The sequence below is a fragment of the Tauraco erythrolophus genome, chromosome 1 (genome assembly GCF_009769465.1).
Source record: "Tauraco erythrolophus isolate bTauEry1 chromosome 1, bTauEry1.pri, whole genome shotgun sequence".
NCBI classification, from domain to species: domain Eukaryota; kingdom Metazoa; phylum Chordata; class Aves; order Musophagiformes; family Musophagidae; genus Tauraco; species Tauraco erythrolophus.
Genome location: NC_141465.1, coordinates 116,299,974 through 116,326,052, shown reverse-complemented (window position 1 = coordinate 116,326,052; position 26,079 = coordinate 116,299,974). Strand labels below are relative to the sequence as shown.

Genomic DNA, 26,079 nt, shown 5'->3' with positions numbered 1-26,079 from the left:
GGCTCAGCACGCTCGCAGAAGGGATTGTGCTTAATGCCCCGGAATGTGCCTCGGCAGAATGCCCGCGTCCGGCACCGCTGGCTGGAATCCAAGCAGATCCATTACCTTCCCTTTATACATCAGCTTACCACATGCCTCGCTGACACCGCAGATATGCCTTTCCTCCTCCCCTTTATTTTTAACTTTTGTATCTTTAACACAACTGAGATACATATTCCAGGCTATACCATTAAGGAGGATTTTAAACCCAGTTTAGCACTTTGTAAATTATTGTGTTATCTTTCCAACTCTAATCTAACACTGTTTTAAAAAAACAGGCAAATTAAACTAATGATACAGTTCACACAGATACTTACATGAGTTACACTGAACTAACTGTACTTTGAATACCAAGTTATCTGTGCATGAACATTTTACATGCTCCATAAAACCAATTATTTTGACTCTAAGCCTCAGAAAAAAAATTAGTCCTTCTTCAGAAAGTTCTTGGTAAACTGAGACAACAGAGAAAAGCTGATGACACATTTCCTTTCAAACTTGTTTTTTCTTCAGTTTTATTTGCTGTATCCAATTATATCCAAATCTGGTTGAGAGACAATGTACCTTTGAAATTCTGTGCCTCTCTTTCACTCTGGCCCTAGAAGAATCATATTTTTATCACAGATAAACAATACTATAAGAATTTAAATATTTTTACTTAAAAAAAAAAAGACAACTCCCCAGACAGTTTTTTCTTTTTATAAATTGGACACATATGTACTTAAGACTAGTTTTAAGTCCTGATGAATCTGGACTAGCAGGAAAAGAAGATCACAGTTTCGGTATATCTGAGAAATTTTTTTTGCTGTTGCTCAACTTAAAAAAAAATCATCCTAGAACACCTGATAAATTGGAAGATAAGACACTTACCTGTGACATGTAAGATGCAGACTGAGCTTTGTGTTGTGCTCTATCCAGATCATGGATTTGGGCCTAAATATTTCATATCCCATCTTTCAAACTCTCCTTAATCTGAAAAATTACCTCTCCTCTCTATTGTTGTCTTAGGCAGTAAAAATCTTCCTAATATTGTCAAAACAGGCATATTCCTAAATTGTAGACTACAACAACCTGCTTTGTTTTCAGTGGGAAAAAAAAAACAAAACTGAAAAAAACTCTGCCAGTTCTTCTGTACACAAATGCAGATGTCCAGGATTTCCTAGCATAGTTATCATTATGGTCAAGCGCAGCCTTGTTACTTTTAACACAAGGTCACTAAAATTCCACACCAAACTTGGCTTTATGAATACAGCTATTCCCATGCTGATAAGGAGAATTGCAGAAAAACAAATTGTAACACTTTGTTTGCACACCCCCACAAAAAAAGAAGGGGGGAGGCTTTTATTCCCCCAGCAAAACTCAAGCCAGAATTCATGGCTCAGGTAACACAGGCTTATATCTGTGTTGCCGCAGTGCATGAGAACTCAGTCATTACCAACAATGTCAACACACAAGACACTGTACAAAAACAAGACACAAAGATAATCCAAGTTTTTATTTGCTAGATAAATTATGTCCATGTAACAAGAAATTCCTCCCTCCTTTTTTTAAAAAAAAACCTTACAATTTTCTCAAGTTTCCTCTGTGTGGGAATTGATCCTTTCCCCCTTTCCATCTGAAGGAACTTGAAGGTCACTAGCCCTCAACTTAACAAATCAAGAAAATAAGCCATACAGAGCAAAGTTATACTATAAGGAAAGGAGATAGGATATGAAATGGATAACCAGCTAGGAATTCCACAAGATGAAAGCAGTCATCAGTTTTTACAGCCCTTTTTCTATTATTAAAGGCTCAATTTTTCACTGTGTTAAGTACAGCAACCTGGCATTTCAATAAACCATTTCACCTTGAGATTTAACAAATGTAACCAAAGAACTCATCAAGACTCTTCCTACTTTTGATTCTCCAGTCAAGGGTATATAAAGTGTACATATATACACATACATTGATCCTGACACTTAGTTTCATCATGAATACTAGCAAAGCATTTGGTGTCATTAAAGTCACGCTATTGTTCATAATACTGATAAAGTATGTCCACTTTCACTGAAAAACTTCTAGCCCTTAAAACTCATAAGTTTCAAGCCTGGAGGTTCAAAACCAATAAAAAGAATCCACATGACCTTAAACAAAAATCTCGTGTTTTCAGTCAGTTCGATTTTAAGGCTTGATTTATGATTCCTGAACACTTATGACTACTACATCACCCGACCATGAAGTCCAACTTAGTCTCTTGCCAAAGCATTGTTTTACCATTAACAGGTTGGTTATGTGGTAGCTAAACTGCTTATACATATATATATATAACAGCAATTTAATTTCTTGGAACGCCAGACATTTCATGGGCACACTTTATGAATAATGAAAAACTAATTATGCTATCATATATACTTATTGCATAAAATAACATTTTTTGAGAAAACTACCATAACACAAGGTGCTTTACTCAGTACCTTATGCATACATCAGCTCCAAAAATATAGTAGAGCAAACTGGAAGACAGTAGATCCACTTTCTCCTCCTCTGCTTCCACTACTATAGGAGTATTATATTAAATAGAAAGATTGCAGGATCAATACTGAATAAAGGACATGTTTACTGTAAAAGCAGAAAAACTGTTTTTGTTAACTGCCTGTAGGGGAAGTTTCTCACATCCAGCAAGGTATCTCAATATGAAAAATTATTCAGCTGATGTACAGGCAAGAGCCTTGCTAGCATGTTAACTTCAAATTCTTATGAAAATATTCACGGATTCTACTCTTTGCAAAATATGGCCTCTAGGATCAATATCCTATCCACAATCAAAATTACATCACTACTGTCTCATGGCTACCTGAACATAACCAGATCATCATCAGTAACTCATCAGTAAACTGTCTAACTTTATTTTGCCAAATGCACTCACAGGGACATTAAATGGGTTAAAGCATCCCTCAAGCATGCAGTGATGGGAAACTTGACAATCTTCAAGTCTGAAGTAGCAAAATAACACCCCAGATATGACCTCCAAGGTGACAAGGAACACAGTATGCATGAAGAGTAACACAGTCCAAAGAACTGCGAGGAACTTTTAAATTCACTTGTGGAAGTCTAATCAGACCAAGTGGATATTTCTGATGGCCAGAAGCAGATGTACGTCAAGTGAATTTAGAGAGGTGATACGCAATCACACACATTCCACTGAACCATACTGAAGGGTCCGATTCCATCATATTAACACCACATCCAGAATTTAATCCCTACACAGCCTGGCCCAGAGCCATTGTGTCTACTTCTCATTACCCGTCACCTTCCAACTCCGTATGCAAAGCCCAGCTGAGCCCAGCTGGTTCAGCAACGGAGGGAGTAGAAGCAAGCACTGATTCCTGCTGGCAAGTGGCAGTGTAGAGCAGTCCCTCACGTCGAATCTGCCAGTCCTGGAAGTGAGGGAGGGCAAGCAACCTAAACCACAGGCTACACGAAGGAGAGCAGACCCGGACCCTCCACACAACTTCATCCTGCAGTGCCTGCTGTGAGGAAGGAGTCCTTCAGGGAAGACTCCCAGACCCTCACAAAGATCTAATTAACAAGCAATTAGGGTATGAAGAAGCAAGAAAGACACCTCATTACTCCCACGAGTCTCACACATCCTTCCCCCTAAGGATTCAGCCATGGGATGACGCTCAGGACAACCATTCCCTGTTTGCTGTCAGTATGAGCACTCTGCAATACTGGAAGCGGTACCTCCTACCACTGACACGGAGAATGACTGCCCAGTGCCAAGAAAAAGCTATCGCCAGTGGAACATTATATAACACTTTAGGAGTTTTACACTAAGGAAATCACTATTTCTGACAATGCGTCTTGATCACATTGCTGTCATTTCGAGAAGCAGTACCATCAAGGGATCTCTTCATCACAGATTATAAAATGAGGCACCCATGACAAACATTATATAAACAGATGGTGTATTCACAGATGAAAGGTCTAGAGGTGTTCAGGTATAGAATCCGGTATTTATTGCTACACAAAGTCTGCTCAATTAACATATGCAACATTTCTGGTACACCTATATCTTTAGATTTTTCTTTATATTTTTCACTTCAGAGGCTGAAGAGAAGAACATAAATCTTAAAATTAGAGAATAACAATGCAACACTATTTGGCAATACGACATTGTCAGTTTTCCAAATTTAACAGCAGCTGGGAAAAAAGTATGTCAGCAATTTCCTACAATGTTTTTCTGAGAGATTGAGTAGGAACATTCCACACGACAGGCATATTCAGAATAAAAGAAAACACTGTGTTCTAGGAAAAGTAATTTTATACACTTTACACTCTTTATTGTCCGTGATGGTTCTTCACCTAAGCTGAAAACATGAAGTTTTCAGGGATTTTTTTAAAAATCCAGAAACAGAAGAGTTGATTTAGTTTTGCTGGTTTTGTTTTCCATGTTGAATCCTTCCTATAGGTCACACCCTAAATGCTGTTATTTAATGACTTCTAGGTCTTTATTACTCTTTTCAAGAAAGTGACTGGAGAGAGCTCAAGAAAGACGAGCACAAATTTCTTTACAGAAGTGTTTAACTACAGCCGTATGTGAAAAAAAAACCACAATTATTTTTTTCCAGAAGGAGAAATACTGCAGTAGTAACGCACACACATGCAATAACCGCCAACTACAAAAACAAACTCCAGCTCTGACACAATATAGAAATTTATTTACTTTGAATGGCAAATTAAAATACACATTTTAACTGTATACCACAAAACACAGCATGTTTAGCTTTTATAAGTTAATCTCAACATATTTTAAGATTTTGTTGAGAAGCTTCCATATGGGAAGGTCTGGCTACATCCAATTTAAATGAAAAGAGTTTGCAGAGCTTAAAAAAATTGTCACTGAAGTAAAGAAAAAATAGCAGCATGCACTGCCAGATAATCTAGTGGAGGGTTAGAAGAAAATAATTTCAGACAAAATAAGTTAAAGCACAAGAAAAGCATCTGCACATTGCAGAGCTGACCCAGCTGAGCACAAATGGAATCTGCACATTGTTTAAGTAGCTCTATTTCCATTAGTTGTTTCTCACATGCTTATAAACATTCCTGGCCTAACCACAGGATTTCTGTAGAATCAGAATATGAAAGACTACATTTATCCAACGGCAAACTTATTAAAACATGTCCACATTTTCTAAGTAGCTGCTGTAACTGCACCTTTGAGGGGGAAAAAAAATAAAAAAAGAGTATTCCTCTAAATAACATTAGTGACACAAAACAGATCTTGCACTTGTCTGAAGCACTGAAAAAATGTTTTCTCTGATCTATGCATGTCGGTACCAAAACACTTCTTTTCTTAAAAAAAAAACAAAACACAACAAAACACAACAACAAACAACTCCCCAGGATGTTCTACTGAGGACACAACTCACTGCAAAAAGTACAAAAGCTACTCTTAAGTGGAGATGGATCTCATGAATAACAGTTACGCATTAAGAACCAGAAGTCCATCTAATGTGAACAACTAAACCAAGTATCAAATCTCCTCATTTGTTCCCTACTGAAAAGCCCAGATTTTATATTAATGCTTTACATTAGACAAAAGCATCTAAACTGCTCTGGGAAACCCCGGTTTTAAACTGATGCACATTTTGGGTTTTTTTTTCATCTTTTGGAAATTACAACATTTACTTCTGCTGTTTCACATCTCCAGCAGAAGCCTGTCATTTTTGCACTTATTCCCGAATACAGCAGTGATACTACTGTATTCCCTTATGCCTAACACCATCAAGCACATTTTTCAGTACAAAAGGGTGCCAGATGTTTTACCTATCAGCTTTATCACACGCCTAAGAACGAACCATACTCTAACGCCTTCCCCTCCAATAAATGAGCAAGGAAAAACGTTTCCTTTTGTGACAATTCCAGGCTACTGAGACCACTGTCACTTTGCAGTTAAATAATTTAAGGTTATGAAGGTTAAAAACAGTATCTTAGTCTCCATGTCAAGTATCTTTCTGATTTTCCATTTTCTTAAAAAAACAAAATTACCAGACAAGTCCACAGTTGCTTCAAAAACAAACTATAGATGCAGTACTGCAGCCCTAAACCAATTCTTCTGCCAGTTATGGCATTAAGCTCTTTTAATTTTCAAAGTTTAAGAAAGGGAGAAGCAGACCATCACACAACGTGGTCAATACATAACTGTTAAGACTTTTGTACTGAAAAATAAAGTTCATTTTGGCAACTTTGTGAGAGAACGTAATACTATTACCAAGTCCATTTCACCACAGTGAGCAATACGACAGCACAGAACTTCCCACTTTTCTCCTTGGCAAGATTTCACACTGGTGTGCACATGCAGTCAAGTTCAAAGCCCAGCATGACTCGGCAGCACGCAGCCGTCTGCCTCTTACAAGGCCACCAGAAGGAGCCTTTGACAGAACTTCAGGCAGAATCCATCCTTGAAATTCTGGGCATAGCTGACAATTTAGATTAGAAACTTTCAGAGTAAAGGCCACAACTTCATTATTAACACAGTATTGTACTTATTTTTCATTACTGCCATCACAGTATATTTTATATACACGCATACTACTATATCCTTACTAATATATATATAAAGTAAAAATTTTCATTATAAATATATATATACATACCTTTATATGCAGGTGAATGTATTTTATTTTAATATTGCATGATAATTTGTCAATAGATTATTAATGTAATATGGCAGTATCTCCAGTAATAAGCATTATCAAAGAAAATGTCTACTTTAAAAAAAAAAGAAAGATTAAGAGAAACAATTCTTTCTGAAAACACTGATTTCCTTCATTTCTTCTAAATTTTTCATCTATGCTAGAGTTAGTCTCTGCAGTTTTTGGAGGCAGACAAAGGAGCTTCTCTGCTGATTTGGCAAAGGAGCCGAGAAGGCATCAGTGCTGATAAGATAATATTTATTACCCACATCTGCTATAACTGCTTTTTATAGACTCCATCAGTGCAAGACTGTCGCTCTTGAAATTTCTCCTACCCTGAAAGGGACACAAACTTTGAGGAACTACTTTAAATATTGCTTGGTGTTGAAAGCTGACAAGACTCCCTTCTCTTGTCTTTCAGTTCATAGCGTAAGAAAAACCTTCAGGAGCAGCAGTGAGGTGGTACAGCCTATTACACGTATTCTGAATGAGCATTTCACTGCGTTTTATCTGACATTTATCTTTGGTGATTATTTTCCTAATGTGATTCTGGAATACTATTCAAACAAAATTAAGTCTAGTTATGTTAAGTAACCTCATTATAGGAACCATAGTAAAAAGAAAATTAGACAACATTACAACATATGAAAATTTAGCGACCTAAAAGTACCCAATGCAGCAAATCAGGAGATGGAATAAATAGCCCTAATGCTATTGTTACAGCTATCACCAGTGAAGTCTATGCAAGTTTCTTCACAGTACAAATTGAACTAGATTCCGAGATACATCTTTTTCTGACTACCTTATGTTTCCAAGATGCTGACCTGCTTGTTAGGAATAGCCATATTTAGTCACAGTCTTTACACAAAGGTCTGCAAGGAGTTGTAATACAGAGCTCTCGTGCTCATTCAACAAAACAGCAGCAATGGGAGAGCAGATGCTACTGCTTGGACACCAATAAAAAAGGGTCATTATCACTATGTACAATGATTAAAAAAAAAAAAAAAAGACACAGCTTTTATCTAAGAAAGCAGACGAAAAAGAAACAGTATCTATTTTTAAACCATCTAGAGTATTTACTGGAGGAAAAGTCTCATATCCCCAGTAAATAGTTTCTTCTCTGGGATCTTTGTTAAAAAACAGAATACTATTTTGTTCAATTCTTTCAATTCAAAACAGTATTTTTTTATTTTCAGGCAAGTCATTTTCTTATCCCTTTATGTCTGTCCGCTAACATAAACAGCCAGACTCTCAAACACTAACCTTTTATTACACTGCAATTAAAATAGTAGCTAAAACCATACCAAAACCATGCAGTCTAACTTACTCTGTCTGTCCACATGACCAAAGTGCCTAGAAAGAATGCCAGTTAGATTTTATTTAATCACTGAAGGCAAGAGTAAATTCCAAGTAAAAGGTGACAGATCAGGTGAAAAAAAGTTACATTTTAACCTCAACCCCTAAGATTACATTTGATATCATGTTGTTTTAGTATCAATGAAGACACCTGCACAAAGAATCTCTGTGCACACAGAGAAGGGAATAAATGTAAATATTTTCAAAGCAAAAAACTTCAGGATATAAATATCTCACATTCAAAAAGCTGAAAAGGATACCGTATATTTAAAGTTGAGAAACAAGTGCATATCCACAAGTAACATTTAAGTCTGTAATTAATTATAACATCATGGTCCTACAGATTCCATACTCTCTATATCACATTCTATTTTGGGCCCACAACATGACAATGTGTGTATGTCACTAATGCTGAGAATGACGTTTCTGATATATTTAATATCTCAGTTATTGATTTAGACTGCTCGGTGGATACCTGATACATACAGCATTTCCATAACACAGTGAAATACAGAATTAAACAAGAGGTAGCTAAGGTTACCCTGGTTGGGAACGGTTTCAGAAAGACTGAAGCATATCTAAGGAAAACAAAAAAAGATTAGGGTTGGCTGAGCTGGCAATCTATTTCCAAAGAGGAGTTCTTGCAAGGGAGGTTTGTATTTACTGATGCTTAAAAACTGGAGGAATGTTGTTTTAAAATGCAGTTTTTGAACACATACTGTTTCCAAAGTATTTTGGGACTATTAACTGAAACTCATTCAGTCAAGATGAATTAGGAGGCAACAATGTTAAGACATTTAAATGCATAGAACCAAAACAATTATACTGTAGTACTTCAGTTTACTCTCAAATGCACAGTAAAGAAAAACTTATAGGAATATATTCACATGATACACAATTGAGAAGGCATATGCCTGAACTCTGTTAATCTGTCTCTTATGTAGCCATAGAATATTGATATCTCAGTCATGTAATAAAAAATTGACTACCCATTTCCTGTGGAAAAATAGGAAGTATTTAATGTGCTCACCTACAAAGCTGACTGCCTCCTCATGATCTACGGCAACTTTTTTTTTTTAATACTTATCGAGACAGTAAGTACAGCAGTAAAGATACAATGGAAAGTAAAACGAGAAGTTGGGAGAGCGATGCTACCACATGGTGACAAGAGCACTGCCTGCAGCTCACTACCCCTCAATAAGGGGCTTCTCCTGTGCTGGGTACTGCTGTAAAGAAACGTCACAGGTTCAAAGCACCTTGAATCAAACTGGGCCCCTCTGAAGGCTACCAGTTTTGCAGATTTTTCATTAGGAAGAAGGTTTAAAGGCACCATCTTGCAGATAGTTCAAGGACTCCACCTGTAGAAGTAGTAAGGAATCCTCTAACACCTTGCCAACCATGCTATGAACATAACAGAAATCTAACGCCGCACAGAGGACCACTGCCTGGCTCCGTGTGGTGCGTCCCAGTCCACTCCATACAGCGCAATCCATTCTGTCATGCAGAGAAAACAACAATCGGCAGCAAAATAAAATGCCAAAATAAACGGAAGGACGGCATTTTAAGGAAGAGAAATTAAAGCAAGGAAGAAATTTTTTTTAAAAAAAACAATAATAATTGAAAAAATCCTCAACTTAAAGACACTCCAGTGCACAACAGTAATGGTAATTTTAATGATTTTTACATGGCCTTGTTTTACTACATAGATTTTAAGCATTATTGATCTGACTACGTGGTCAGGTTGCCACCAGCTGAATTCAAACTTGAGGCTTCTCTGAGGCCTTCAAGCCATCACTGTTGACATGGACTAAAAACATTTGCATTAAGTTTCAAAAGTCGGTTAAAGCATTATGTTGCAGAATTTTATTTTATATATGCTTAATTTTACTTTGTGAGCATCCTAGTAATCTATTACATGTGCTGCTACGTTTGCATTCTCAATTAATTTCTAACAGAATAAACACTCAGGGATAAATTCTTTAAAACATTATTTAGGACAAACTATTCTAGGATTTTTGATCCAACAAAAGTGGGCAATTTTTTTTCCTTTTATGACAGAGTAAGCACAAGAATCTTACTGTATACTTCTCAGATTAGACTGCACATATTCTTTCTGGTTTTATTTTAGAACCACATGCCTCCCTCCAGGCGATTCCATACATCACTACAAATCCTTATGCAATTTTATCCTGGGTTCTATATTTATCAAGACACCTCATCTTAATAGCAATGTTCTTCCCTTAGCAGGAACTGGGCTTTTAAAACAGATTGCAGAGACACCCCCACAAAAATTCCCATTCTAACACAATTCACCAATGTCTCACAATTTAAAGCACTTACACATAATTTATAGATTAAACAACAGTTCCTACAAAGAAATACCCTACTTTTTTTAACTATTTGGTGACAGAATTCAAATGTCACATATATACCAAAAATCCTTCACATGCAGTTATTATGCACAGCTTGCCTTCCTAAACAACATCATCTATTATACAAAATATTCAGAAATACACAGAGTGAGCAAGCGTGGGCTAAAAGTAGTGTAAGCGTAACTTAAGTCACAAAGTGGTCCTAGATACAAAGGATGTGTAAAAAACCATCAAAATCCCAGAGCTACGCACTTATTCCTTCCACTGCTCTGAACAAATTGTTTCAAATGATTTAAACAAAGTGCTGCTTTTGACATGCATGCAACTGATTACATGTGTTTTGAAGCACGTAACAAGGGCCGCTGACAACACCATGAACATGTTTTACACATGTTTATGTCAGAGACACCAATCAAGTAAAAATATGTTAAACAGGTAACATGCTTATAGTTTTGCAAATCATCTATTGATTTGGGTTGGAAATGTTACTGAAGTGAAAACCATGCACAACATATCAGAACTTGTCTAAAACAACTCTAACTCAACATTCATCTTTTTGGTGACACAGTGCACATCTCAAAGTGTCACCAGGAAACACAGACAGGACTTCAGAACTTCTAAAACCACTTTTATCAGCTTCCAAGGCCGTGAGTCCAGAGACTTCTACTAAAACTCTGATAAACTTACAGCTGTATTTAATTTAAGCACTCTCCCTAGATTATTCTATGAGCTGTGACACTTTCCAAGTTCTCTGTAGCCCTGGGATTTGTTAAGAGGTGCTCCAGTGGATTATTTTGCCTTTTCTGTAGGGCCAGAATCAAAAGGGTCTTCCCTGAACAAAACTGGTGCTTGGGGAATCCTTTACGTTACTCTGGGTTCTTTAAACAGTGTTAGGCAATAGTTCCAAAATTATGCATTTTAAAAATAATTTTTTGTGGTTGTTACATATGTAGTCCCAGAAAACTAATCTAAGCTCCAATTTTGATCATTAGAAGTATTTTATGCACAGTTGCTTGGAATAACAGCTCTTATATCATTGCGACAACAAATCACCACTACCCTGTGTGACTATCTTTGCTTCTCTTAAGGATCATTAACATCGGAAAACTGGAAAAAGGTGCACATTCAATGCAGTTCAAGGCAAAATACAACATTTAACACAGTCCAAAAGAGTACTGTTTCAAGAAACACATTGTAAATAAAATGAGAATTTCAGAAATATCAGGCAAAAAAAAAAAAAGGCACAAAGGGTTCACACAGAATCACAGAATGTTAGGGATTGGAAGGGACCTCAAAGGATCATCTAGTCCAATCCCCCTGCCTGAGCAGGACCATCGAGATTAGACCACACAAGAACGCGTCCAGGTGGGTTTTGAACATCTCCAGAGAAGGAGACTCCACAACCTCTCTGGGCAGCCTGTTCCAGTGCTCTGTTACCCTTACTGGGAAGAAGTTCTTCCTCATGTTTAAGTGGAACCTCCTATAGATTCATAGATTCATAGATTTCTAGGTTGGAAAAGACCTTAGAGATCATCGAGTCCAACCATCCCTAATCCCCATTAAACCATATCCTCAAGTAGCTCATCCACCCTATTCTTAAACACATCCAGGGATGGGGACTCAACCACCTCCCTGGGCAGCCTATTCCAGTGGCTGACAACCCTTTCAGAGAAGAAATACTTCCTAACATCCAACCTGAATCTCCCCTGACTAAGCTTATGCCCATTTCCTCTTGTTCTATCACCCGTCACTAACGTAAAGAGTCCTTCCCCTACCTCCCCACCATCTTTTCTCAAGTATTTATAGGCCGTAATCAGGTCTCCCCTCAGCCTCCTCTTCTCCAGGCTAAACAGCCCCAACTCCCTCAGCCTCTCTTCATAAGTTTTATTTTCCAGCCCCTTGACCAGTTTAGTCGCCCTTCTTTGGACTCGCTCCAGGAGCTCAATATCTCTCTTAAAGCGAGGGGCCCAAAACTGGACACAATATTCCAGGTGCGGCCTCACCAGTGCCGAGTACAGGGGCAGGATCACTTCCCTGCTCCTGCTGGTCACACTATTCTTGATACACGCCAGTATCCCATTGGCCTTTTTGGCCACCTGGGCACACTGCTGGCTCATATCAAGCCGGTAGTCAACCAACACCCTCAGGTCCTTCTCCGCCAGGCAGCTCTCCAGCCACTCTTCCCCGAGCCTATAGCGATGCTTGGGGTTTTTATACCCCTATGTTCCAGCTTATATCCGTTTCCCCTTGTTCTGTCATTGGATGCCACTGAGAAGAGCCTGGCTCCATCCTCATGACAGTCACCCTTTACATATTAATAAACATTAATGAGGTCCCCCCTCAGTCTCCTCTTCTCCAAGCTAAAGAGACCCAGCTCTCTCAGCCTTTCATCATAAGGGAGATGCTCCACACCCTTAATCATCTTTGTGGCCCTACGCTGGACTCTCTCAAGCAGTTCCCTGTCCTTCTTGAACTGAGGGGCCCAGAACTGGACACATATTCCACATGCGGCCTCACCAGGGCAGAGTAGAGGGGGAGGAGATGGTTTGTTAACCATCGTTACAAGCATTATCTATTATTATTTTGAGCATGGTCAAATACAATTTATGTATTTAAGATCTCCAGGACTGGAATCTAACCTCTTCTTATCCGGAAGAATTGTAGCACATTGCTACGCAGGCAGTAGTAGAAAAGGTAAGACAAAGAGAATCAATTAGACTACAGTCATGTAACGGAAATATTAATAAGAACAGACCAGAAAAATGCTGTTAGTAATTTGTGTTTTCCTCTTTACTTCAGGTAAGCAGTATCAGATATTTAAGTACCAACTAATGCTTCCACAACCCTAGGGACAGAATACTGAAACAAAATCACGCTTATCAGCCCCAAACAGACAGGGCTTTGCACACACACAACTTCATGTATGTGCTAGTAATGACTCCGGTCAGTCTCATACAGAAAACAGCGACTTGGCACAAAACATAACACTCTGCAGGGATGGCAACTTTTCAGAGGCCCATCAAATTATATTCTTTCTGAAGCTAGTGACTAAATACATCCAAAAAAACCAACTCAGCAGGGGCGGGAGATGCTGCCTCTGGCAGCTTGTTGCTTCTTGGAATTTTCTTACCATTTGCTGTTTGTGCACGTACGAGATCAACGCTACGGTCCCTTGGCAAGTTCCAATTTTAGCTGGAGTGGGGAGGCAGGAGTCATTGCCTCTCAAAATGCTACAGCCTCCCAATGTGTGCCCTTCCAAATTCACTGGCACGCCCTTTGGCAGTCACGTACTTGATTCTTGACCCTGATAAAGGTAACCTAACTGACTGCAGAGCTGACTTGTGATAAACAGCACACTTTAACCAAAGAATTCTAACAGCTTTGGGTCATATAATGTCACATTAGTATTGCAAACTGTAAACTCTGAGGTAATAAAGACACAGTAGACAATACTGCAAGTCTCATCAACATTACAATTTATATAACATTGTGGCATTTGAATTACATTACCAGAGAGGAGAAGCAGCTTGTACAGTATCACTGCAGTGTGTACATTTTTGACGTGGCTGTGTTGGTTAGGATAACAGAAGAAACGCTTTCAGTGAACTTCAACATAAACCTCAGTTTTAAGTTACACTGGTAAAACAAAAGCTCTTACCTCCCCTCCCTGTCTTTTTTCTCCCCTTTATACAAGCTGACTAGCTAATTTCATTTGAAAAAATTGATCCAGATTTTCCCAGCACAGGCTACATCTGATCTAGGATATTGTCAATGTAGCTTCACTGGTAAATAACAAGTGCAGATAGAACTAACACCTGGTATCTATAAAAAAATTAAAAAATATTATGTTAATTTTGCTATAAAAATCTTTGTACAGTAGAGATTTACGATCAGCACTAAGGACTTACTCCAATATATATTAGCTGTACGTTTCTGAACAGTAGGTCAGCAAACGAAGATGAAGAATGAAAATAACTTCACAAATCCCTCACCGAAGCTCTAAAGAGACACTTAGTATGACAGATTACATCTGAGGTAATCTTACACTAAATATAGAAAGTTTTATTATTAATATGCTACCCACTTAATATCAGCTGTCAGAACAGACAAATGGCAGTGAAAATGCTGATAAAAACTGGGGAAAAAAAGTTTTAAAAAACCCCACCAAACCCAAAATTTATTGCCAGAATAAACAATAACTATGTTAGAAAATGGTAACCAAACATAAGCCACTACAAAATAAAACAGACAACATCCGTACAACTCACAAAGAAAACAGATTAACTGACCCTGCAGGACCTTTGAATCTGCAAAGACTTGTAGACAAGTTTGATTTCATTCACTCTGTGTGGAAGTCAGAAGTGACAACAACCAGTTGTCAGGTGTATAAGTATAAGCAGGTGTAAACCCAAGGCAGCAGCAGATGTGGACTGGAATTACATAAAGATTTAAGAAACTAGATACTGAAGGTATCAGTCTTTAAATTTAGAACAATGAATAGTTTTAGAAGAAGAAAAGAGTAAATACTAGATTTACAGAACTTTAGCTTCGATGCGTTGTTTGCCAGCTACAAAGGTAACTTGCACCTCTGAAGTTGCCTAGAGCAGGGCATAGCTGAAAAAGTTATGACTACTTTGATAGGCTACTTTTACTGAGACTAATGGAAAACCTAAACAGAGTTATCAACTTCGACTACATAAACTAAACAAACAGCAAGTATTTACAATGAAGGCTTTGATTCCACAACGAAGCTATTAATGGTTGTTACATCTTGCTTAGGACAAGAATAAGAATTTACTCAGTGGTTCAAATTATGCTCACATCAGAGTCCCATACAGATATGAAACTGATCTTAGCGACAGGACTTTTTAAATATAATGTAATGCTACTGAAAAATGTCACATACCTAAACATAAAATATTCTGTTGGCTCTCTGCAGCATGGAGATACATTGTCACTTTGTATGCTTCACTTTGTTAAGTGTTTTAACTACCTACCTCCCATTTGGCAGCAATTCATCCTTATGACTCAACAGCAAAGACTATATCACCAAGGGAAGATGGGAAGCACTGCTACTTTGGCTCTATCACTGTTCCTCACAGCTTTTACAATCCAGTTCCGCTTTCAGTCGATTAGCTTCAATGTCATGCTCTGCACGGCCAGTTCTCAGGTAGTTTTAAAAAGCTCAATACATCAATTACAGCAACATGGAGTACAGGACCTATGGAGAACTTTTGCCTGCAACTACAATAGCTTCTCCAACAGAGTTTTTACTGGAAAGCTCAAAAGTTTAAATTGAATAAACTACCTAACGTTTGCAGAGCCCAGCAATTTACTGTCTCCAAAAATGAACCAATTAAATAAGGTGTAGACTTTTGGAGTTTCCCCAAAGAATCAAAAAGTGTACTTGTGGGACTGCCCATGCATTACATGGAAGCTACTCCACAAATACATCAGCACTAGAACTAAATTGCTTCACTCAACACCCTCTAAAAGTGATTACCTCCTGCATTTGACACTTTTCATACATAACTACGTACACATCTACTTATGCAAGAGTCGCATACGTACATGAAATTGGTCTCAACAACAGGACTTTTTAAGTACAATAAAATGCTGCGGAAAAATGTCACGTAACTAAACGTAAAATCATATTCTGTTGGCTCTTTACAACAAGGAATACATTTCCAGTAGGATTTCTAGTGGAATAATGGATGCCTTCCTTAGCAGGAGCTGTATAAAGAAAACCAAAGTTTTAACATGTGCTGTCCAAGGAATCTATTAGTTAATCTATTCAGAAACATGCTCATTTTAAAAAATTGGAGTTTCCTAAGGAGATGTTGCTTAGAAATTCTCCACAACTAAGACTGCAATATAAAAAAAAAAAAAGTAACCTGTACTGTAGAATCATAGAACAGTTTGGGTTGGAAGGGACCTTAAATATCGTCTAGTTTCAAGCCCCCTGCCATGGGCAGGGACACCCTCCACTACACCAGGTTGCTCAAAGACCCATCCAACCCGGCCTTGAACACTTCCAGGGATGGGGCATCCACAACTTCTCTCTGTTCTTGACTCAAGAATAAAGGTTGCTATTTACCGGCCTGCAGTTCAGTCTGTTCAATATGTGCCAAGTCACAAGACACTGAAGCATAGAAACTGTTGAATACTTTCAAAACTTCCTAGACATAAGTACATGAACAGCACTGCAAGAACAAGCTGACCTTCTCCCCCCATCTCACCTAAACCCTTTGGCCTAAAAAAGTTTAGGTCTTCCAGTCTTGAAATACTTAACCAACTCTAATTGACAGTAACTTGTCCAAAGGAAGAACAGGCAAAAGTTCACTAGGTCCATGAAAAGAATAAAGTTGGGAAGCATACCTGTATTTTGGAACTTGCAAAGATAATTTTGTAAATAATAACTATCTGTCCTCAAACATAACCTTCTGAGTGCACACAGACGCTCCACAGCAAACTACATTCTAACATCCGTAGCACACATTTTGAACATACTAAGAGGAAATCTTCCTAACTGTTACACGTGATGCATTTCAGACAAAGCACGCGACACGAAAGAACTATTTTTGTGCAATGTTCTTTTTTAAGGGGAAAAAAAGCGCATGACTGTCTAGCAGCACCTGATAAGAAGACTGGGCATGGTGGAAGGAAGACAAGCTCTGAAAGTCACCAGCAAAACGAGGAGCTCGGTGAAGGCTGTGTGCTCCTGAAAGCCACGCAGGTTCACCAGGCTGCACGGCCAGGGATGTCAAGTGAACGAGGGAAACGCTCGGCGCTAAGGCAGCCCCCCGCCTCCTGCCGTTGCAGAAAACAGCAGAAGGCAGCGAGGCGAGGCAGGACCAGTTTAAGCGGCGCAGTGCCGAGCCCCCCCCAGGCTGCTGCCCGGGGGGCCGGGGACCCGCCCGACCTGCCGGCCGACCCGAGCGATGCGAGGCTCGCAGCCGAGTCCCGCCGCCCACAGCTGAGGCGGACCAGGTCCGACCGCCACGGTCACCGGCCCGCAGGCCGCTCCTCCGCGCCGGCCGACTCCGGGACCCGCAGTCCCGCGCCGCCTCCAGCGCCAGGCCCCGGCCCGGCCCGGCCCGCCGGCGGGAGGCGAAGCTGCCCGAGCGGGGATGCTGCCGCCCTACCTGAGCCAGGACCGTGGGGAACACGCCCGGCCGCCCGCTGGAACACGCCGCCAGGGAGCCTCCCCCGACCAAGGCGGCGGCAGCGGCGACCTTCCAGCTGGACGGACGCCGCTGGCTGCGAGGGGGCCGCAGCTCGGCGAGCCGCCCCCTCAGCGGAGCGCGGGCGCCAGCCACCAGCGCCGCTCTCCACGCCGCCATCTTCCCGGAAGCCGCCGTGGCGCCGCCGACATCGAACCGGCCCTGCTGCCGCCGGGCGCATGCGCAGGGCCGGGCCCCAAGCCCGTCTCCCGGCGCGGCTGCGTCCGGCTGGGATAGTGCTGTCCCCGGCGAGCGGGAGGGAAGCTGCCCGCCAAAACCGGAGGGGACGGCCCTGGCAGAGAGGTAACGCAGGCAGAGGTGCGCAGGGACCTGCCACAGTGACCGGCGCCGCAGGAGGCGCGCCCGGCTGCCGGCCCCGTCACCTCGAGCCTGGGAACCACGGGGGGTGAAGGGGGGCGACAGGGCCCCCGCTTCAAGTGTTTCGCTGAAAACAGCTCAAACGGAGGGTGCAGAGGCCCTGCGCGGCCGGCCCGGGCCTCTGCGGCTGTAGCTGCCCCCGGCCCTTCCTCTGAGATGGAGAGGGCCTGCCCGGGGCCGGGCTTGCCCGCCCGGTTCATGGTGGCGAGGGAAGGCGGTGGCAGGGGTCGGGCGTTTTGTTCGCCTCGGGAAAGGGACCACCGAAGGCCTTGCCTGTGCGGTCGGGAGCGAAAAGCGGCGACGCTTGTAGGAGTCTTCCGGTCCCCAGGGTGCCTCTTTGCCACCTCTGCGCGTCTCTCGCAGAGCGCAGGCTCACTCACTGACCACACGCTTCTTGCAGGGCTTTAAGCCGCTGCTGAGTAACGCGAAGAGCAGTGGGTCGCGAAGGGGGTTTGAAGCCCCGTGGTGGGCCCAGTGTATGGAGCGGGGCGGGTTTGGTGGGCTGCGCTCGCGGGGCTGGCGGCTGACCTGGCGCCGGGTGCGAAGCGCTGAGGGGTTTCTGAGCGCTGGAGGCATGGCGGAGGGATGCACCGCTCTGTGTTTGTTCCAGAGGAGAAACAGCAAAAGCACGAATAAGTTCAGAACATCCTTTTCAAGGACAGAGTAGAGTTTCTCGTGAAATACAGGTGACCGAAGATAACTGTTTACAGAAACCGTCATGGCAGAGGTGATAACTGAAAAAGATTGCAGATTGACTTGACCAGCAGTAATCGAGTAATCACTTGTGTCAAAGACAACTGTTCATTGTCAATGCTTCAAAGTGCTTTTTCGTCCACTACTGTATTTTTAGCAGTATTAGATTGAACCAGTTGATGATGCTCAAATGTTAATTAGTTGATCACATTGGGCCATCTGGGAATTAATGATACGGTCAAGCAAAGTAAAGTAGAGAGGAAACTAAATGTCATTTGTAGGTTGGCAGTGCTAGTATCCATGTTTTCAGACTAATTCACCTAGTAGCTCCATGTGAATGTGGGAAAAAACTGGGGAGAGAACTGCTGCATTCAATTTCCCATTATTTTGGTCTTCGGTTAAAGGCCTTCAGAAAGTACTCAGTCCATTTTAGCAAACTGTATCTTTCACCTTTCTGATACAACAGCCAGTACTGTGTTGTCAACATTACAAATGCTGCAGTACAGGCTCTGAAACATGGAAATGCCTTTTTGCCCTCTATCCACTGACAAACGATGATCAGCCATCAGTGCCACTAAAGTAATTTTAGTTCATTCTCCCTCCCTGACCTGAATTCAGAGTAATGAAATCAGTTTCATAGATGGTAATTTCATTCATCTTACTAATGGCATCTCAGAATTTAGCCAGTCTTCCATTAGCATGTGTTGTTCAGTGAGTGTCATTCTGTGAAGTGTTTGGGACATCGTCAGGAATGTGCCACCTGAGTTCTTAGCAGGATACAAACCCTTCAAAAACACCTTCTCTGGGCAACACAAATGACTGCTCATTGCAAAATCACCCAAGAGCGCAACATGCAGGGTGAATGGTTTTCATCTCCTTAGACTAATGTACATTGCAAAAATCTTTTTCCTATCCCCAGAGACCTAGAAAGTAACTTTTACAGGAAAATCCTTTCTAATCCCCAGATACTGGAAAACATAGCAGCAAAATCACTGTATCGTCGTACCCAAACACACACTGTAAAATCCCACTTCTGCTGTAGAGATGTAAAACTTGCAGCAAATTCCTGTCCCCTATTTCTACTTCCCTTTAGATAGACAAAATATTTTTCTTCCCAGTCTTACAGTTCGACACAGAGTATTTGCACAAACACATTAAGAGTACTTCCCTTTCTGTGTCAGCCAATAACAAGTACTTTATGAATGGTGGCAACATCCCAGAAGTATTATAAAGGATGGCTGACAGATTTGAATTCTGAATGCCAGATCCCTTGATGTTGAACACAACACGACCACCACACAGGTAAGGAGGTTCAGTTCAGCACTCTGCCAGGCATTTTCAGTTTTTCTTTGAGTAAGTACGTATAAGTAGGTCATTTGTCTTTCCTCAGATGACATTCCCGACTGGAATAGATACAGCTGCAATGTGAATGGAGAGGTATTCTCATATGACTGCAAGCACGCAATGCTGATGGGGAAGTTGAATGTCCTTAGCCACCCCTTCTTTCCCTGCAGCAAATTCACCCAGTGCGTACAGGGTCCAGGAGCGCAAGGCTACCGCTGCACTGATGTGACTCACACCTGTGTTGCCATAACCAGGCTAGTAAGTTTGTGGGTGCTAGAACATATGCCTAAGTAGCTGGAAAACCCTTGGCTATTAAGACACAGTCCTGTTTCACCTGATGCAGTATCACTGCAGGGTAGTTTTTGACAGAAAGCAAAGATCACTGTAGTCGATAGAAATGACACTGACAGTCTGCTAAATGTAACAGGAGTTTCATCAGAAAAATTGATCTTCATGGTGACAAATGTCATCAAGTACTATGCCCTGTCATGCTAAAATGTTAGGTTAGAGGCTTCCTTTCCCATCCTGCACAGTTTGTTCTTCCTTGGCTCTTGTAAGCAGAAATCATTATGTTTAGCATTAACAAGTGCTTTCTACATATTTATTGACTTCAGACTTTGTTCTAGAGATGTTTGCATTGCTGAAAGTTTACAAAAGCAAATGAAAAGCCTAATAAAGTATTTTCTTAAATGTTTAAGAATGTACTTTTCCCTGTAAGATTCTATGTTCCACTGGATTTTTACATAACAATGCTTAAACGCAGTCATTCCTTGTTAGGCATAATGAACATAATGTGAAGTCACATCAAAAGACGAAAACATGCTACCATGAAATAAAACCCTTGTGACTCCTGTGATTCTTAGGAAATCATGTTTGGCAGAAACTTCATTTCTTCCAAGTTGTGTTACAAAGTCAAAAGCAAAAATTAAAAATATCAAGTAAACCTACAGCTCCACATGCCTGAAGGTCTGCTTCCACGTCTCAGTGTCTTTTAAGAACGTTAGGCCAAGTTCCAACAGGGATTCACTCTCTGCTAGAACTCCAATCCCATCAAGGGCATTAGGCTTAATGCCAGTATTCGTTTACTGTTGTAACAGCTTAAATTAACTCCTGTTACATTCAATCTAAATCCTTTCTTACTATTTCAGATAGAGTAAGAGTTGAGAGATGGATTCAGTCATCCAGTCTGAGGGCCACCCATTGTGCTCGTCTGTCTTTTGGGACTTCAAATGCTGCATAAATTGGTTTGGGGAAGGCAATGACCAGCCAGTTGTGAATTGAGGGAGGGACTGGCAAGACACCTTTTATATACATGACCCCATTTCACGAGATATAGCGTGGGGGTGGTCTGACTTATTTACCTTATGTTTGACAGTATATATTTGACAGTAAGCTCCAACCAAAAGTAAGATTTTAGTGGGCTGGGCACTGTGCTAACAATGTTTCGGATACTTTCCTGAAGGAGCTGAACAGACAAGCTAATCAAAAGACAGGAAATATCACTGCTTGGTTTTGTAAGTGAGCAACTGGACCATAGATGAAATTCTGCCCAAAGTCAGGCAGAAGACTGGAACGGAAGGTCTCACAAAGCCAGGCCTTCTTTAGCCCCTTCAAAATTACATTGGTCCTCATAAGAACATAACTTGCATTTTACTTTAACAGGTGTGAAAGCAATCTGTGTGCCTATGATAACAAGGAGAACACTGAAGCAGATAAGGGTATAAACACAAGGAAGACAACTTTTGTTAAAAGTGGTGAAACAATCCTAGTGCAGTTTGAAAACTAGAGGGTGATCGGGTAAAACTGGACAGTCATTAAAATTAGTCAGCTGATACCTTGATCTCTATCCAGAATCTCAGAGGTCCTGTACCAAGGTTGTTTATGGTGAAGGCTGGGAGTTGACTTCAGGGCTTTCCAAAGCTGCTTTGTATGCTAGAGAGACCATTATTCTTAGACTTACAGAATCATAGAATCATAGAATGGCATAGGCTGGAAGGGACCTTAGAGATCATCTAATCCAACCTCCCTGTCATGGGCAGAGACGCCTCTCAACTAGACCAGGCTACTCAAGGCTCCGTCCAACCTGGCCTTGAACACCTCCAGGAAGGGGGCATCCACAACGTCTCTGGGCAATCTATTCCAAAGTCTTACCACCCTTGTACTGAAGAATTTCTTCCTAAGATCTTATCTAAATCTGTTCTCCTTCAACTTAAACCCATTTCCCCTTGTCCTATCAGTGGATACTCTTGTAAACAGTCCCTCCCCAGCCTTCCTGTAAGTTCCCTTCAGGTATTGGAAGGCAGCTATTAGGTCCCCCCGAAGTCTTCTCTTTTCAAGGCTGAACAATCCCAGCTCCCACAACCTGTCCTCGTAGCAGAGGTGCTCCAGCCCCTGGATCATCTTTGTGGCCCTCCTCTGAACACGCTCCAACAAATCTATGTCTCTCTTATGGTGGGGACACCAGAACTGGACGCAATATTCGAGGTGGGGTCTCACAAGAGCAGAGTAAAGGGGAAGAATCACGTCTCTTGACCTACTGATCACGCTTCTCTTGATACATCCCAGGATGCAGTTGGCCTTCTGGGCTGCATGAGCGCACTGCCGGCTCATGTTGAGCTTCTCATCTGTAAACACCCCCAAGTCCTTCTCTTCAGGGCTATTCTCAACCCAGTCTGTGCCCAGTTTGTAGTTGTGCCTAGGATTGGCCCGACCTAGGTGAAGGACCTTGCATTTTGACTTGTTGAAGCTCATGCAGTTTGCACTGGCCCAATTCTCAAGCCTATCAAGGTCCCTCCAGATGGCATCTCTTCCCTCAAGTGAGTCCACAGCACCACACAACTTGGTGTCATCGGCAAACTTACTGAGGGTGCACTTAATGCCATCATCCATGTCACTGACAAAGATGTTGAACAGCACTGGACCCAGAACAGACCCCTGAGGAACACCGCTTGACACTGCTCTCCATGTAGACATCGCACCATTGACCAGAACTCTTTGAGTGCGACCATTCAACCAGTTCTTTATCCACCGAGTGGTCCGTCTCTCAAATCCGTGTCTCTCCATTTTAGAGACAAGAATGTCATGCGGGACAGTGTCAAACGCCTTGCACAAGTCCAGGAAAATGACATCTGTTGCTTTACCCACGTCAACCAGCGCTGTAGCTTTGTCGTAGAAGGCCACTAAAGTAGTCAGGCACGACTTGCCCCTAGTGAAGCCATGTTGGCTGTCAGCAACCACTTGGTTATTTTTTCATAGAATCATTTTTTCGTAGAATCATAGAATAGTTTGGGTTAGAAGGGACCTTTAAAGATCATCTAGTTCCAACCCCCCTGCAATGAGCAGGGACATCTTCATCTAGATCAGGTTGCTCAGAGCCCCATGCAACCTGACCTTAAATGCTTCCATAATTTCTACCCATCCTTCCTCCACAAGAAATAAAACCAAACAACAAACAGATGAGAGATCAGTTTCAAGGAAGCCAAAATACCGTTGTCTGATGAAGAAGCCTTAAGATGACAATGTGCTGCTATTTTACAGAAAGTCCAGTTATTTTATAGGCTTTGGAGATGATGGAAATGGAACTAATTACCAGACAGTCAACATTCATCCACTAGTAAGACTGAAAATACATGTGAACATTTTGTGGCTAGATAGTACTGTTCAGCTCATAAATAGTTTGCAGCAATCTTTGCATTGAGGACCTAGGCCATAAATATAGCTTATCTTCAGATATTTTCAACATGGTAAAGTTACTTGAAAGCTTATCATGATAGAGTCCATTTAAAAGGAGAAGAATTAAAATTTATCTAAGATATGTGTCCCCAAATACCTCTCATAGCATTAATTTATATTGACCTTTCTAACACACCAACTGTCTTCCCACAGTGTTCCAATGTAGTTAGCTGAAAAACACCTTGCTGGCATATGTAACACACTCCCTCAAATTTCAGAAGAATTACTTTTTCAAGTCAAATTGAAAAATCAGAAAAAAGTTGAAAGCAAAATTCTTATTAAAAAAAATAAACTTGAGAATTGAAGATACTAGTAATGTAATTTGAAGGATTTTAAAATACAGTTTCTAAGTTGACAGTCACCTTTTTATGATAAATATTTTATTTGTAAAAGAAACGCAGACTGTTGAAATTCTGCTTTTATGTGAATAAAAAAATGCAGGTCAAAACTGACACTCTTGTGAAGGAACATGCTTTTTTTTTTTTTTAATTTGAAAAGTATATTAATTATGGCTCTCCAAGGTAGACTGCAGGTCTCAATTCTGTGAAGTTACATATATTATGCCTAGTTTTAAGCATTTTTAAAAGTTCTGTGGTCTGAAGCAAAGCTACTCCTGCATAAAATTAACTGTATACATAAGTCTTTGAAGACTGGGGGCTTGCTTGCTTGATGAGAACTGTGGTTCAACTGCTGTTTTATCTTTTAATGATAAGGTCCCATGGCACTTTTGCAAGAATAATAGAGGTCCCACGGACCCCTGAAAAAACATTGTAAGTAATGGAATTAAATTATGTACTTTAGTGACTAATATTTTCTTCATGGTTGCAGCTGAGTAAGTTATACTTCATTTTTCTTCCCTTCCAAACATTCTTCTGTAGTGTTACTAGCACTGATTAAAAAGATAGACCCACAACCAACTGAAATCTTATCATTTTGACTTTTTACATATATCTTTATATAGAATCATAGAATCATAGAATGGTTAGGGTTGGAAGGGACCTTAAAGATAATCTAGTTCCAACCCCCCTGCCATGGGCAGAGAAATCCTCCACTACACCAGGTTGCCCAAAGCCTCAGCCAACCTGGCCTTGAACACTTCCAGGGATGGGGCAGCCACAACTTCTCTGGGCAACCTGTTCCAGTGCCTCACCACCCTCAATGTAAAAAATTTCTTCCTTATATCTAATCGAAACCTCCCCTCTTTCAGTTTAAATCCATTGCCCCTTGTCCTATCACTACACGCCCTTGTCAAAAGTCCCTCTCCAGCTTTCCTGTAGGCCCCCTTTAGGTACTGGAAAGCTGCTATAAGATCACCCCGGAGCTTTCTCTTTTCCAGGCTGAACAGCCCCAACTCTCTCAGCCTGTCTTCACAGCAGAGGTGCTCCAGCCCTCGAATCATCTTTGTGGCCCTCCTCTGGACTCGTTCCAGTAGCTCCATGTCCTTCTTATGTTGGGGACTCCAGAGCTGAACACAGTATTCTAGGTGGGGTCTCATGAGAGCTGAGTAGATGGGCCGAATCACTTCCCTCGACCTGCTGGCCACGCTCCTTTTGATACAGCCCAGGATACGATTTGCTTTCTGGGCTGCCAGCGCACATTGCCGGCTCATGTTGACCTTCTCATCCACCAGCACTCCCAAGTCCTTTTCCTCAGGGCTGCTCTCGATCCATTCTCCGCCCAGCCTGTACTTGTGCTTGGGATTGCCCTGACCCACGTGCAGGACCTTGCACTTGGCGTTGTTGAACTTCATGAGGTTCACACAGGCCCACCTCTCCAGCCTGTCAAGGTCCCTCTGAATGGCATCCCTTCCCTCCAGCGTGTCCGCAACACCACACAACTTGGTGTCATGTGCAAACTTGCTGAGGGTGGCCTCGATCCCACTGTCCATGTCTCCAACAAAGATGTTAAATAGCACTGGTCCCAGTACTGACCCCTGAGGAACACCACTCGTCACAGGCCTCCACTTGGACATTGAACCGTTGACCACAACTCTTTGAGTGCGACCGTCCAGCCAATTCCTTATCCACCAAGTGGTCCATCCATCAAAACCATGTCTTTCCAATTTAGAGACAAGGATGTCATGTGGGACAGCATCAAATGCTTTGGATAAGTCCAGGTCGATGATGTCAGTTGCTCTTCCCCTATCCATCAATGCTGTAACCTCATCATAGAAGGCCACCAAATTAGTCAGGCAGGATTTGCCCTTAGTGAAGCCATGTTGGCTGTCACCAATCACCTCCTTATTTTCTATGTGCCTTAGCATAG

The 26,079-nt window shown here is 41.4% G+C and overlaps 1 protein-coding gene across 1 annotated transcript in view; it reads right to left on the bottom strand.

Moving 5' to 3' along the window:
• MICU2 (mitochondrial calcium uptake 2) overlaps positions 1–17,811 on the bottom strand; it is a 163,236-nt gene extending 145,425 nt beyond the window's left edge. Inside the window, exon 1 of the mRNA XM_086621449.1 lies at positions 17,590–17,811. Coding sequence (XP_086477575.1) covers positions 17,590–17,787 — 198 coding nt within the window. The 5' untranslated portion in view covers positions 17,788–17,811. The remainder of the gene's footprint in view (positions 1–17,589) is intronic.
• Positions 17,812–26,079: the final 8,268 nt, after the last annotated feature.